Genomic DNA, 13199 nt, shown 5'->3' with positions numbered 1-13199 from the left:
TAGCAACAACTGTAGGGTGTGGTTAGCATGGAAACTAAAACATTCGATGCCGCGACCATCGTGGTGTACATACCCGCAGGGATGATAATGATGGCGAGAAGGACGATAATACCGACAATGAGCCAGATGCGCATCTTCATGTCCTGTAGCCGAAATGTTAGCATCCTGTACCAACCAGTTCAGACTTGAAGTATCCATACCTTCCACCACATCTTCTTGCGGACTTGGTTGGCACCACGGCGGAAATTTTGTGCGGACATGGCCAAATCGTCGGTCTTGTTCTGGAGACTATCAAGGTGCTCACCACGCTCGGCGACCTTGTTGACATTCTTGCGCATGACATCGACAGTCTCGTCGATTTGCTAGAGAATTTGTTAGCTCGCTCCCTTTGAAAGAATAACCTGAATTTTGCCCATAATCTCTACCCCCGATCGACATAGCACCCAAGCGCCATCACCGCCCAATATTAGTCTAAGCGTATTACCGCAGCATGATAGATGACTTTTTTTCCCACTGCAGAAGTTCTCGACTAGCTGCAATTTCATGCCCCATCCCTCAATCCCACAAAGTTCGTAAGGGGTGGTGTTGTTGATGCCGCGAGAACGAAGGGTGGTGATGTTGTTGGCTGGTGGACCAGTCGATCGGACTCTCGGGAACAGCGGCCTTGGGCAGACCAACGACTCAAGTTCTCCGTCTCCCATCTTGTCTCAAGAACGTCGAGCTAAACTGCGAAATCACCCACCTGCTTCAAAGCTTGCGTCCTGGCATTGCCGGGATCCTGCGACGAGCCCTGCTGGCCGGCGGGGATATAAGGGTCATACGGCTCGGAAGACATGATGGATGACGACTGTCGCTGGCGACTACTGGTGGCTTAAAAGGGGTCGATTTCAATCAAAGACAGCAAGAGGCGTGCAAACTCGCTCGCAGATGGTTTCGCGCGGGTATGAAGCGATGGTATTCGTGTCCTTGAGGTCGTAGGGAGGTGTGTTGGGGGAGCGAGATTGCGAGGTGATGTAGATGTTCCTTGCGAGACTGTTCTGCGGAATGAGAAGAGACAGGCGAAACGAACAGGAGGCCAGAGGAGAGCGCAGGGAAAGTGGCTGCGCCGCTAAAAACACTGGGCCGACCCATACCTGGGTTTGGATAGCTCTTAACGGGGTCACGCTGCTTTTCGCCTACCAAGTGTTAATGCAGGCCGCCCAAGCCACTGCCCAGACCGACCTAGGAACGGCTGCAAGGTCCAGCGCTGACAACAACTTCCAGCCCAGCACATGTGCTTTGTTCAACCTCAATGAAATATGAAGACTGCTGAGACCTTGCACATTCTTTGATGGGCCATATATAGAACAAAACCCCTGAACTCAGAGCTCACTACTAGTGATGAACTAAAGCGGTGTTTTACAAGGAGCTCTGAAAGCTCGAAAGTCCAAGTCCAAGGAGAACCCTTGTTTAGGCTCATAAACGCAACCCAGGCCTCGTTGTGTATGAAGCCGGCTGCTCATGAATTGCCTGGTTGTTTACTACGTAGCCAAAGCAGTAGAGGCCTTGTCAGTTTTCTCCAACAATAGCATTAACATGACACCAGGCATTCCCAGCTTCATTTTACTCTCCGTATCCGTTGAATCTTGTTGGCCATCCGCAACATCCCGTTGTGCGATCAGCGCTCAACTCTGATTGGACAAATCTCTTGTGAGCACCAGGAATTTCAGCCACAGCAACGACGTCAATGACGCTGGTTGTAAGCACCGGCATGCAAACTTGGGATTCCACCGATACCCCAGCCTTCAGCCGCTGATAATCCCAAGTAGAATCTCATGAGCTGCGCAGAAAGAGCTCAGCCAGTATTTTCTGTTTCAGGAACGGTTTCATCGCCGTCCAATATGTGCCACGGCGGTTGCGAAACTACCAATGGACATTACCCCCGCATTCTTCCAGAAGCACACATGCTTCTCGGATTTCTCCACACATGCGCTTGTCAAAGCCCATCAGTGCCAACGAGTTGTTCGGGATTCCCAAAGCTGTTTCGATGGTGGCCCGGGGCTGGCATTGACTTATCAGGTGAATGTGCTGTATTTCAGTGCGAAGGTTCTTTGAGTGGCCAGGTTCAAATGAAGGCCACGAGCACCGATTCCCAAACTGGTCCAGCTAAATCATCAAAAGCATATATCTCAGAATCCGGTGCCATACATATAGAAATGCGAAATTTTATTTGATCTGTCGGGATGAAGTTGTTATTGGTTGGCCGAAGCCCGGAGTAGCCAACGGGTACCTACGGGATTACATAACCCATTCCGATGGCGCCAAGAGGCGGATGGGCGAATGCCCTGCATGCAAGAGCCGGCGCCGATTTGGTTTTTTGTTCAGTCAGCCTTATCAACTCCGTATCCGCCACTGTCCTGCTGGATATTGGTCACCCAACAAAACAACCTCCTCTCTTCCGCCACGACCATTCCCCCACTCCCGCCAAACATAGCCAGTCGATCTCGCAAAATGGCCTCACCAGCACCCCTTCAAAGGCTCCAGGCCCCATTGCGACGGTCCTTGGCCCGAGCCGCTGTCCTTTCATCCCGAACTTACGCCACTATCCCTTCACCGTCCGACCCGGGGCTGACACAGTCATCGCCAAGCCCAGCAGCCTCAACAACCCCCGCGAAGAAGGCCCCGCGACCGTCATACTTCAAAGACACCACCGTCGCCTCCTTTTCCGAGTTCGTGGGCTCCCAGTCTGCCCCCCTCTCCCTCAGCGAAGCCTACGAGATCAAGACCGCAGAGGTAGGCCCCGCCGGCCGCAAGCGCACCATCACCCGTCTGCCAGAATGGCTCAAGACCCCAATCCCTTCCTCAGGTGCCAACCCCAACTTTGGCAAGATCAAGGCCGACCTCAGGGGTTTGAACCTGCACACTGTGTGCGAGGAGGCGCGATGCCCGAATATCGGCGAGTGCTGGGGTGGAAACGACAAGTCTGCTGCGACGGCGACGATCATGCTTATGGGTGATACTTGCACCAGAGGGTGCAGGTTCTGCAGTGTCAAGACCAACAGGAAGCCTCCGCCGCTTGACCCGCATGAACCGGAGAATACGGCCGAGGCACTGGCGAGGTGGGGGTTGGGATATGTGGTTTTGACAAGTGTGGATCGTGATGATTTGGCGGACGGTGGTGCGAGGCACTTTGCGGAGACGATTAGGAGGATTAAGCAGAAGAAGCCGACGCTGTTGGTGGAGGCGTTGACTGGTGATTTCATGGGGGACCTGGACATGGTCAAGATTGTGGCGGAGAGTGGATTGGATGTGTATGCTCACAACGTTGAGACGGTGGAGGGGTTGACACCGTATGTTCGCGACCGGAGGGCTACTTTCAGACAGAGTTTGAAGGTGTTGGAACATGTGAAGGCTGTCAGGGGCAAGGAGGGCATCATCACCAAGACGAGTATCATGCTTGGTCTTGGTGAGCAGGAGCAGGAGATTTGGGATACGCTGAGAGGTAAGCATCATTCTGGATCTCCTTGAACAGCCTGGGCAAACGCTGACATGGAACACAGAGCTGAGAAAGATCGACGTCGATGTCGTCACCTTTGGGCAGTATATGCGCCCTACCAAGAGGCATCTCAAGGTCGAAAAGTACGTCACCCCTGACGAGTTTGACCTCTGGAAGCAGCGTGCTCTGGATATGGGCTTCCTGTACTGCGCCAGCGGCCCTCTTGTCAGGTCATCTTACAAGGCTGGGGAGGCCTTCATTGAGAACGTTCTCAGGAAGCGCGCCGGCGAAAGAGCTGCAGCCTCGGCGAGTCTCGACCAAGTCGTGGCCGCTGAAGAAACCAAGGCTCTTTGAGTCGGTATCTTAACAGTTTGGCTTCCACATAAATTTCTTCAACATGAGTAGAATGGCGTTTCACACTCCATACGTTGCTGTAGCGGTACGTTTTTAGATTGGATTGGTTGGGCTGCATGGAATCCGGCGTTAGAGGAGGGGGTTCGTTTAAAATCGAGTTTAATATTGTAACATCAAATATACACAGCAGAAGAAGAGGTCCAGCCTGAATGACCTGAAACCTTTCTCTGCTAGATTTGTTGGGGCCAAATGAACCTTTTCTGCACACTAAGTTGCCCATATCTATCTTCCAACATTATGGCAACACCGGGCATGTTGCCAGACCATCAATTCTATTCATGCACCTCAGAACGCCAAAATACCATTCTTTTACCAAGAAGCCTTTTTCACACCTGGCAAATTACCTGCCAATGCTTCCATACGGAAGTTGTACTGTAAATATGGGTTAGCAATGACTCAAGCTCATCCCCAAAACCCAGTGACATACTCTTGACATCTTGAATGCTCTCAGTACACCTCTCCCCTTACCGCCCAAGACGCAGCGGTTCCTGATTTGTGTTGGCCGGGTGTAGCAGTGCATCTGAGTGAGCTGGAGCTGGGCCATGGCGCGTGTCCTCATAGGAAGGGTGGTGTTCCGGATGATGTACCGGAGAGCTTGTCTGCATTTCATGTCAGGATATCTGCCCCTCGTGATCATACCAAGAGAACCATGTACCTCTCGGGCTCCGCGGCCTCAAAAGCCTTGCGCTTGGAGTGATCCCGGATGATTTTGATGTTGGTGAAGCACCCAAGATCAAACTTTTTGGCCCTGAACATGGACATCTTTGCGGTTGATATAGAGAAATAAGAGCCCGGCGGCCTGTCGAATGGGTCGGTCTAGAGGGTTCGCTGGCTGCTTAATTGAGGCCCAACTCCCGCACTCTTCTGAGCTGGAGCTGTGGATGATGCCGGCGGTCGTCCCGAGTTCTGCCGGGCGGTGACGAGTGAATTTCCAAAGCCCACCCAAAATCCAGAGCGCACGGACAATTCACCCGCCCCACTCAGAATTTGCAATCGTGCACGGCCTTTTCATACTCCACAGCAGATTTGCAGGCGTGCACGGTCCAGTCCTGGGACCAGTATATATTCTCGTCCACCACCGCCATTTTACTGAGTTTCTTTTTTTCTTCTTTAGCTCTCTTTGCCTTTTGGCTTAGATCAAGTGTAGTATCTGTTCTTTTCAGTTTAATCTCTGAAACTACTCTACGGAGTAGAATCGTGATTATCCTAATTTTTGTCTCTCGGCTGACTTTCCTCTGGGCTTGCCCATGATCGTCGGCCACAGTGTCCCTGGTATTACACTGCCTCCAGGCGATGCGAACCCTCTTTTCATTGCACTCTTGAGCTCTGCTTGAGATGTGAGGAAGAGATCCTTTCACATCAATCTTGTCATCAATTGCCTGGTTCAGTCAGCATTGCCATGTTTTAGACAGCAAATACACTAACTAGCGGTTGCAAAGTCGGGCGGTGCTGCGTTTGCGTTAGGTTTGTCATGCTATGATGTTGAACGACTAAATGAATATTTGGAGTTGATGTCAGTCAATTGCTGCTGTACTTTGAACGCCCGTCACATGGAAAATAGTCATAATTGCCATCAGGTCACTCCCATTCTCATTAAGTTGGTGTTGTTTTCGGCATTATTCGTCGGGAAGGCGCAGAAGAAGGCATCGTGCCGCCATTTTTGTTTGCTTCACTGGTGAGCTGGGGGTGGTTTGCTCAGGCAACTACTGTGACTCGCAACCATGGCATCAGCTGGAGATTGCTCTCATGATACTATCTTCTGCCAGGCTCCAGATGGTTCTGGTCATGCTGTTGTTATCTTCGTCATCTGAAGTTGTTCACCCAGCTGTTCCTTCCCAAGTTAGATGCGGTCTATAACCCTCATCTTCAACGCCATCAAGCTGGAAAAATTATCTCTGCCTCTCTCTCAGTAGTCGGCTCCAACTTTGATCCAAAAATCGAGCCATTTTCTCGCTGTATCAGAGAGAATACCACTTTGACATCTTTTCTTCGACTTCCTCTCCGGTACTAAGTCGCAGCCTTTCTTTCTCACTCACTTCGAACAACGATGTTCCGTCGCCGCTGGTCTGGCCTCCCGGCCGATCCCATTTTTCCAGCGAACATCTCTGAGCTCGGGTTCGTGACAATCCCCTGGACTTGATCTTTTGGATCGCTCAACCAAACTAATGACCATATATAGCTACTTCATCAACGAAGATGATGAGATCCGCTCTCTCGAAAATGCCGACTACTACTTCCACTATTTCCTCACCAAGAACGAGCGCTACAACGACCGCCGCCGTTTTGCCTACAATGGTCAGACGCCTCCTTCTCCCGTTTCTGAGCTCACATGACTAACATCCATTGCAGAAGCCATCGGCAATGTGATTCACTCTCGCCTCGATGCCGAGTCACTCGCTTCCCTCCGTCTGCCCGTGGGAACCAAGCCCATTGACCCTTATGTCCCTATTCGCATCAGTCCCGACCTTCCCGAGCGCTCTCGAGTTGTTCTCATTGTTGGGGAGGACAACCAGCAGTTCGGTGTCCTCGCCCACCGTGTCCTGGGTGGCAAAGGTGGCATCACCAAGGGCTCGATCCTCAACCTTGTCCAGGCCTTGAAGAAGCAACCCTCTTCCTCGACTGACCCTACGCCCCCGGGAATCATCATTGCCAACCCTAGTGAGTTGTGGTGGTGGCCTGAGGGCAAGAGGGGGTTGACGCCTGTGGACCGCCATTACATTCCCATGACCAGCGCGGTTCACCTTGGTCGCGCCTACGACAAGGCCAGAAATGGGATCCCCAAGAATATTACCACTGCGGAGCACGTCAAGTGTGTTTTTGAGGAGGTGGTAGACAAGTTGGTTGGGAAGGACGCCAAGTTGGATATTATTGCTGTGGGCAATTCGGCAGAGGAGGTGGAGAAATATCTAAACGATGATGAGGTCTGGAAGAAGTTTGGGACGATGATGGGGGCGATGGTAGTGTTGGGAGGGTTTTATCACTCGGATGAGTTCAAGTGTGAGGGGTTCAAACAGTTTATGCAAGAGGTAAGAGGTTTTTGTACTGAGAGGAGGATAGGAATGCTGACAATGCTGGTGTTACAGAGAGCTCGCGCCTATGCCATCCACCACACACCCCTTGACAACCCTATTGCCGGGTCTTTTGGCAACCCCGGTGCTCTTGGGTTTACCTCCTTTGGTTGCCCTGCTTTCAGCGCTGGCGAGGCGAATATGACTGAGCTGATGCTTATTGAGACACATCATAGCGTTCTCAACTGGCTGGAGAATGTTGCTTTGCTTGGGGAGGCGTACAGGAATGAGGATGTACAGATCTATGGAGATGATGATGGAGTCATTCCGGAGGAAGTTCTGCAGGCTTGGGGCGAGAAGGATGTGGAGGAGACCGAGAAGCACATGAAGGGGACCGAGAAGGATATGGAGGAGACCGAGGCCGAGATTAAAAAGGACGAGTTGCATGCATTGGAGGATGGCAAATCTGGCCATGATAGCACTCCTAAGAAGGAGGTCGCTGTTAGCAAGGAGAGTTCACCCGGCTCATCTCAGGACAGCAGAGTTGCTGCTGCTGAGAAGGAGGATGAGGAGAATGTGGTTCTCAAGGTCAAGGATCTGAAGGTCACGGTGGAGGATGGGGAGTAGACTAAGGCGTCCATAGTGGGAGAGGTTGGTGCCGTGATTTTCGAGGTTCTCTCAGCAAGATATCGAAAGACAGAATGCTCATTTAGTTGTCTGGGGAATTAGAACCCCCAAGAAAATTGCAAGTATGCTTGAGCATTGAACAACCGTGTTTGTGAACGATGCTAGCGCATGGACACCCAGATGCTGAAGCCCGGAACTCTTATTGATTGTAACAAAGAGAAAAGATCTTTCAAGTCGTCATGATGGAGAACGTTAGTTATCAGACATTAGTTTTTACCAAATCAGTTATATATAGATACTGTTAACACACCTCGGCTGTGTGGTCATCGATAAGATGAGTGACATTGCAGACGCAACTCCTCGCAATAAGAGCAAGAACGAAGGAGTGTCTTGCCATATCTTGCCAGGGCAGCTACCTCAACTACGTAATTAATGGAGCCTGGTACTCAAAAGTCGCCTGAATGCCAAAATATTTCTGAGAGCGACTTTCTAGATGGCCTTCCTATTTTTGACAAAATTCCACCACCGAGGCCGCTACAGCGGCGCTGAAGACCTGTTTTCACACACAAATTTGGTAAGCTAACAGCATGTTTAAAGAGGAATATTTGGTGTTCCAGAACTAACGTGGACAGGCACCACCTTTTCGCATTCAAGATGCGTCCCGTTCAACCCGACCTCGTCCGAAAGAGCGGCGACAGCAAGGAAGCCGGCCTTGTTCCTTCCGGAGGCCCTCTTCCCATGGAAGCCAGCCGCCCAGGCACCTCGACCTCGACCACACCAGACCAAAATGACAGAGACGAGGCAAACCGAAATACTGAATCTGATGGCAATCCTGACATTCCGACCATCAACCCCGACGACTTTCCCGGCACAGAGAGCCCCATGCCACAAGGAATCCTAAATGACGATGATCTTGACAAGAACGCAACCGTTGACGTCGGCCTTGCTGTCAGGCGCGCGCGTTATCAGTTGGGAGACTACCCAGCCCTCTTCAAGGACGTTGTTGAAGTGATCGCGAAAATCACATCCGGCGGTGCAACCGTGACTTGGGCTAGCAACAAAGTCATCGAGCGCTTCCAACGCATTATCAGGGAGAGATACGATTCCGGGGAGCGCCAGAAGTCTTGCCCGCTCACCAGGGCCGAGTTGTTGGCCTCGCAGTACTGTCATCCATATGGAGAGGGTCTACCAGCTGTCCAGAAGAAACTGACCGCCATGGGGTTTTCATGTTTCGATTTTGGGGATCTGACCTTCAAAATCTACAAGGCGCTGCTAAGCAGATGGAACAAGTACCGCAGCATGATTGACAAGCTCCGCGGAGAGTGTTCCGAGTTGGAAAGCACCCTCTTGACTAAGCTCGACACTTGTATGGGCGAGGCTGCCAAGCTCGAGACCGGACAGCTTGAGAACCTGTCTGGCGAGTCCCGAAATGCCAGAGAGGAGCTGAGAAGTCACAGTGAGGAGTTAAGAAATTCTACGGAGCAACTGACAAACGATGTTGGCGAGTTGGGCCAGACAAGGGGGGAAATCGTCAACGGCATTGAGAGTGCCCTTGACGATCTTGAGAAATTCTTCCACAAGATTGGGGGCATGGTTTGGAGAAATGTTCGAGATGAAACGGACAACTCCGTCGCTCTTTTTCTGAAAGAGTTTGACCCACACTTCGAAGCCCTAAACAAGCTCAAAACCCGGCTCCAGGAGAACTACAAGCTGCTGGAGGAATGGCGCTCTGTGGCCGGGCAAAATCTGAAGGCCCTGAGAATCTTACAGGAAACTCAAGCTTCTATGGTGGCAGTATTGGCCAAATTGGGGGAGGAGGACAGGCGTAAGGAGGACAAAATATAGACATTACGACAAAATGTCAAGGGCTGTAAGATAGTCAACATGTCTCTTAACTATCCTTTGAGGCCTATCAATGTGTTATGTGAGGGATATTGAGGTGTGTCTGAGACCTGTCGAGTATCTTTGAAGGCCTGCTGAGTATTTTTCAAGGACTATTGACTGTACTCAAAGGCCCTCATTCCCAGCAGCAGTCTGTCTTTTGCTAGGTAGCCACAATGCGGCATTGCCCATTGCTAACACCACCCGCGGCAGCTGACACGAGGAAGTGTTTTTCCCTCATCCGTTTGCAAATGTGATGAGCTTTGATCCTTATGATGGGTGCTCAGTAAGCACCAGTGAGAGATATGAATCAATTGCTAATTTCAACCTTCAAGTTCCAGCAGGGGTGGGCAGGGGTGGCCGTTTGCTTGCTTGCTAGGATGGCCGATTTTCAGGCTGCTGCGAGGACTGGAGGCGAGTGGGCTGTGGGGTCTGGAGGTTAAGGTGCTATCTGAAGTTGTGCGAATATGTGCCCGACAGATGTTAGTGGAACATCTTAGTCTTTGGGATGGGGACGGTGGGGACCAATGAGAGGGCGAAGATATACGATGGGTTTTGGCAAGGGGGTTGAAGCGTTGAGTGTATGTAAGCTGACGGGTGAGAATGGGTTGTGAGTGTTGATCGGAACGATACTCGATGATGCTGGTGAGTTGTCTGGTAGGGATAATGAAATTCGATATCCGAGACGATGGAAGGCATAAAGACTGAGGTGTTGACGCTCTGCTCTTGGATGCCTGATTTGGTTCAAGATCTTGGTACCTGAGCATTGCGGTTTTGAAGACGTGAGGTGAGGCTGACTGTGAGTGAGAGGATACGAGGGTGCGCTTTTGGGCTAGGTAGCCGATACAACTGCGTAGCGTCCACGGCAATCTCAGTCTCTGCGGGGTTCAGTGGGAAACAAGCTCGTGGCAGACGGGGGTCGTGAGCTTTAAACTCTGTTAGTGGCCTGAATTGGGACTAGAGGGGTTGTGAATACGTGCTGCCTTGGGTCTTATGAAACTATCTATCGGCGCCTTTTGGGCTTTAATATTCGGAGAGGGGTGAGTGCTGAGGGGAAGATTTCTTCGCACCATTTCTGCTGTCTTGCGCAAGCCATAATGTTCGTCGAAATAGACTTCTTGCTCTCGGAGATCCCACCGAAGGGATCCAAGATTGGACCTCGCCGCAGAACGACAGTCAGCCGTCGTTACAATAAGAGACGACCTGCATTGCGGCTGCTGCAGGGGCAACTGTGCCGCAGATTAGTGATGTGGACCTAAAAATTGGCCTTGCAGGGGAGCAAGCCAATCGGAACCAGGCAGTGATGACCAAGAACGACAAAGTTGCCCAAACGAGCATATCAAAACTGGCTCCTCTACCTAGCATCGCCAATGTCAGCACCAAAAGCTCACGCGCTCTTGGTATGCTTTGCAGATCTTCGGGTGGAAGGAAAACAAGGACAAGGGAATGTCATGATGACAAAGGTCACAGATACCAGCTCCATGTGGTCTACCCAGGGTCACAACCCGCTCTGGTCGAGTGAGGCCTCGGTATGGTCCCCGGTCTGGACACCGGGAGGGGAAGGGCCCGTATCTCCCTAGGCCACCCTCACCAGGTCCATCATCTCACGTCTTTGCTGATTTTTCTCTCTTTTTGCCTCTCGCCCTAGTTGTTGCGCCTACTGATTGTCTCTCGTTTTTCTCAGCATCTATTGGCGATCATCAGGTCGGGTCTGACAGCAGCACTAGGAGGTGTCAAGATCTCCCATATCCTTTCCTCATTCTTGCACTGCTCTTCCTAGCACCAGCATTGGGCGTTGGGCAAGTGGAAGAGCGGGCATTAAAGCCAAGTTCGAGATTGGAAATTGCGAGCCGGCAACGGGCCTTTCTAACTATTCATATTCTTCTTCGAGATGGCGTCATTGCTATCATCACTGCTTCTACTTGGGGCTGCCATCTCACCGGCACAGGCACGCGTAGCAGCTTGGTGGAACGGCGTCGGGCCTCAAGTGATTGTCCAGAACGAGACAACTGGACTCATCCGATACAGCAGATGCAACCTCTTTGACAACCCAAAATACTCTTACACCGACGGGAGTGTCTTCTCCCTTACATACAAGCCCAAGAACGACACGCCTCTGGCTGGCTCGGGGTACTGGTCGAACGAATTCACAGCGTAGGTAAATGCCTGCCGTTGTTAGCAAGAGGTTGATGCTAACAGCAAGATTGCAGTGCCTCGATCTACTATCTGACCGAAAGATATGAGATTGCCAACGGTCTGTTCCACTGCAACATGACTACCGGGCTCTTTGAAAGCAAGGGGAACTGGATCATCAGCAAGCCATCGCCTAGCGTTCATCAAAACACCGGATTGGCTTCTTTGCTCCTGGGTGAAGAGGTTCGTTTCCCTAGGCCGTTGATACTCAACAGTTCACGCTAACAAAACCTAGGGAGGATATCGGCTGTTTTATCACAATAAGGATGGCCAGGTTGCCCAACTTGGTTATACGAGAGACGACGGCCAATGGTTGTACAAGGGCATGGTCAGCAAAGATGTCAACACTGTACCCGCTCTTGGGGCTGCCCACTCTGGAAAGGAGAACATCACGGTTGTATCTACCAGGGACTTGAGCAATATTGGGGTTACAAGATGGAATAGTGCTGGGACTTGGTGGAGGTGTATGTATCTACCTTCCTTCATCTGTCGAGTTTTGATGCTGACCAAATGTAACAGCCACGCTACCCCAAGCCTTGGAAAATGAAACCGATGTGATCACCAGCAAGACGAACAAGACCGAAATTTCAATCAATGCAACGGCACCAGTCAACTTCACCTTGCCTGCTTATGATGCCGCCACCAAGGGAATGGGGATCAGCATCGACAGGAACTACACACGTTTCATCTGGTACATTGGCACCGATAAGAAGATCCATCAGATCGGAAACACAAACTATTTCTGGAGTATCCGAGAGAACCAGACCGAATCATTCTGGCCCGAGGCAGATGAGCCCAACGCCAGCGTCGGTGTTGCTTTCGACTTTTCATCCAGTCTGGTGCACCTCTACTATATGGCGAAGGGAAAGCTCGTCCAAGTCAAGTACGAAAACGAATCTTGGAAGGCATGGTCAAATGTGCCTGAGCCCCCCGCCGAACAAACCACCACGGACCCCACTCCCGCTGGACCTACCACCACGGAATCCCCTGTTTCTGAACAATCGGATGTGCCAAACGAGGGTCTCTCCACCGGTGCTAAAGCTGGGATCGGAGTGGGTGTATCACTTGGCGTCATTGCTGTTGGAGTGCTCATTGCAGTTATCGTGTTGCTGAAGCGTAAGAAGCACGAGGGATTCGAACACCCGCCCCAACAGCACACGGACGACGGCTCAACGATTGCTCCCACCACCCCTGCGCCATCATACGGTGTCCCTCACCCCCAAAACCCATCGATGGTTCACTACAACAACATTGCTCCTCAGTATCACAACTACCAAATGGCGCAGTATGATGGTTACGCCTGGGATCAGAAGTATGCTCCTATCACATCAAACTCCCCACCAGCATCACAGCCATATAGTTCTCCCCAGTCAACATACGCCGCAATGCCAATCCAGCAGCTTGACTCGGAGACCCGTCCGACAGAGCTGTATGCTCAGCCTCTATATGAGCTCCCAAACCAGACGAATTCTCATGAACTGGGTGGCAGAGCCAAAGAAAACCGTGGCCGAGCACCAGGAAATGTACGAAACGCAACCGTTGGAACACACACCGGCGGGCGAAGTATCAGCAGCAACACCAACAACAGCAACAACAGGCCC

General features: G+C 51.4%; 6 protein-coding genes across 6 annotated transcripts, besides 1 other annotated feature; 4 read left to right on the top strand and 2 right to left on the bottom strand.

Moving 5' to 3' along the window:
• Window positions 1-179: 179 nt before the first annotated feature.
• PODANS_1_14625 (uncharacterized protein) lies at window positions 180-835 on the bottom strand (the record flags this gene model as incomplete). Its single annotated transcript, XM_001906861.1, has 2 exons — window positions 180-362; window positions 743-835. 2 exons carry the CDS (start codon window positions 833-835, stop codon window positions 180-182), a joined length of 276 nt encoding a protein of 91 aa, XP_001906896.1.
• A 1655-nt stretch (window positions 836-2490) lies between these two features.
• PODANS_1_14620 (uncharacterized protein) lies at window positions 2491-3829 on the top strand (the record flags this gene model as incomplete). Its single annotated transcript, XM_001906860.1, has 2 exons — window positions 2491-3481; window positions 3540-3829. 2 exons carry the CDS (start codon window positions 2491-2493, stop codon window positions 3827-3829), a joined length of 1281 nt encoding a protein of 426 aa, XP_001906895.1.
• Window positions 3830-4198: 369 nt separating this feature from the next.
• On the bottom strand, window positions 4199-4651 carry PODANS_1_14610 (uncharacterized protein; the record flags this gene model as incomplete). Its single annotated transcript, XM_001906859.1, has 3 exons — window positions 4199-4261; window positions 4317-4488; window positions 4545-4651. The coding sequence occupies 3 exons, from the start codon at window positions 4649-4651 to the stop codon at window positions 4199-4201; spliced, it is 342 nt and encodes a 113-aa protein (XP_001906894.1).
• Window positions 4652-5010: 359 nt separating this feature from the next.
• Window positions 5011-5066: a sequence feature (Similar to U2 spliceosomal RNA (RFAM RF00004) (Erpin+Blast+Yass: E=4.8e-07);~snRNA).
• A 988-nt stretch (window positions 5067-6054) lies between these two features.
• PODANS_1_14600 (uncharacterized protein) lies at window positions 6055-7524 on the top strand (the record flags this gene model as incomplete). Its single annotated transcript, XM_001906858.1, has 3 exons — window positions 6055-6184; window positions 6239-6915; window positions 6973-7524. 3 exons carry the CDS (start codon window positions 6055-6057, stop codon window positions 7522-7524), a joined length of 1359 nt encoding a protein of 452 aa, XP_001906893.1.
• Window positions 7525-8178: 654 nt separating this feature from the next.
• On the top strand, window positions 8179-9369 carry PODANS_1_14595 (uncharacterized protein; the record flags this gene model as incomplete). The annotated part of the gene is made up of 1 exon (XM_001906857.1): window positions 8179-9369. One exon carries the CDS (start codon window positions 8179-8181, stop codon window positions 9367-9369), a length of 1191 nt encoding a protein of 396 aa, XP_001906892.1.
• Window positions 9370-11296: 1927 nt separating this feature from the next.
• Window positions 11297-13199, top strand: PODANS_1_14590 (uncharacterized protein; the record flags this gene model as incomplete). Its single annotated transcript, XM_001906856.1, has 4 exons — window positions 11297-11559; window positions 11616-11781; window positions 11834-12062; window positions 12118-13199. Coding segments are annotated over 4 exons (1740 nt in total), but the record flags the coding sequence as incomplete, so codon positions are not given.

Source organism: Podospora anserina, chromosome 1, assembly GCF_000226545.1.
Source record: "Podospora anserina S mat+ genomic DNA chromosome 1, supercontig 4".
Taxonomy (NCBI): Eukaryota; Fungi; Ascomycota; class Sordariomycetes; order Sordariales; family Podosporaceae; genus Podospora; species Podospora anserina.
Note: the sequence above shows the minus strand (reverse complement) of the source record. Positions and strands in the feature narration are given on the sequence as shown.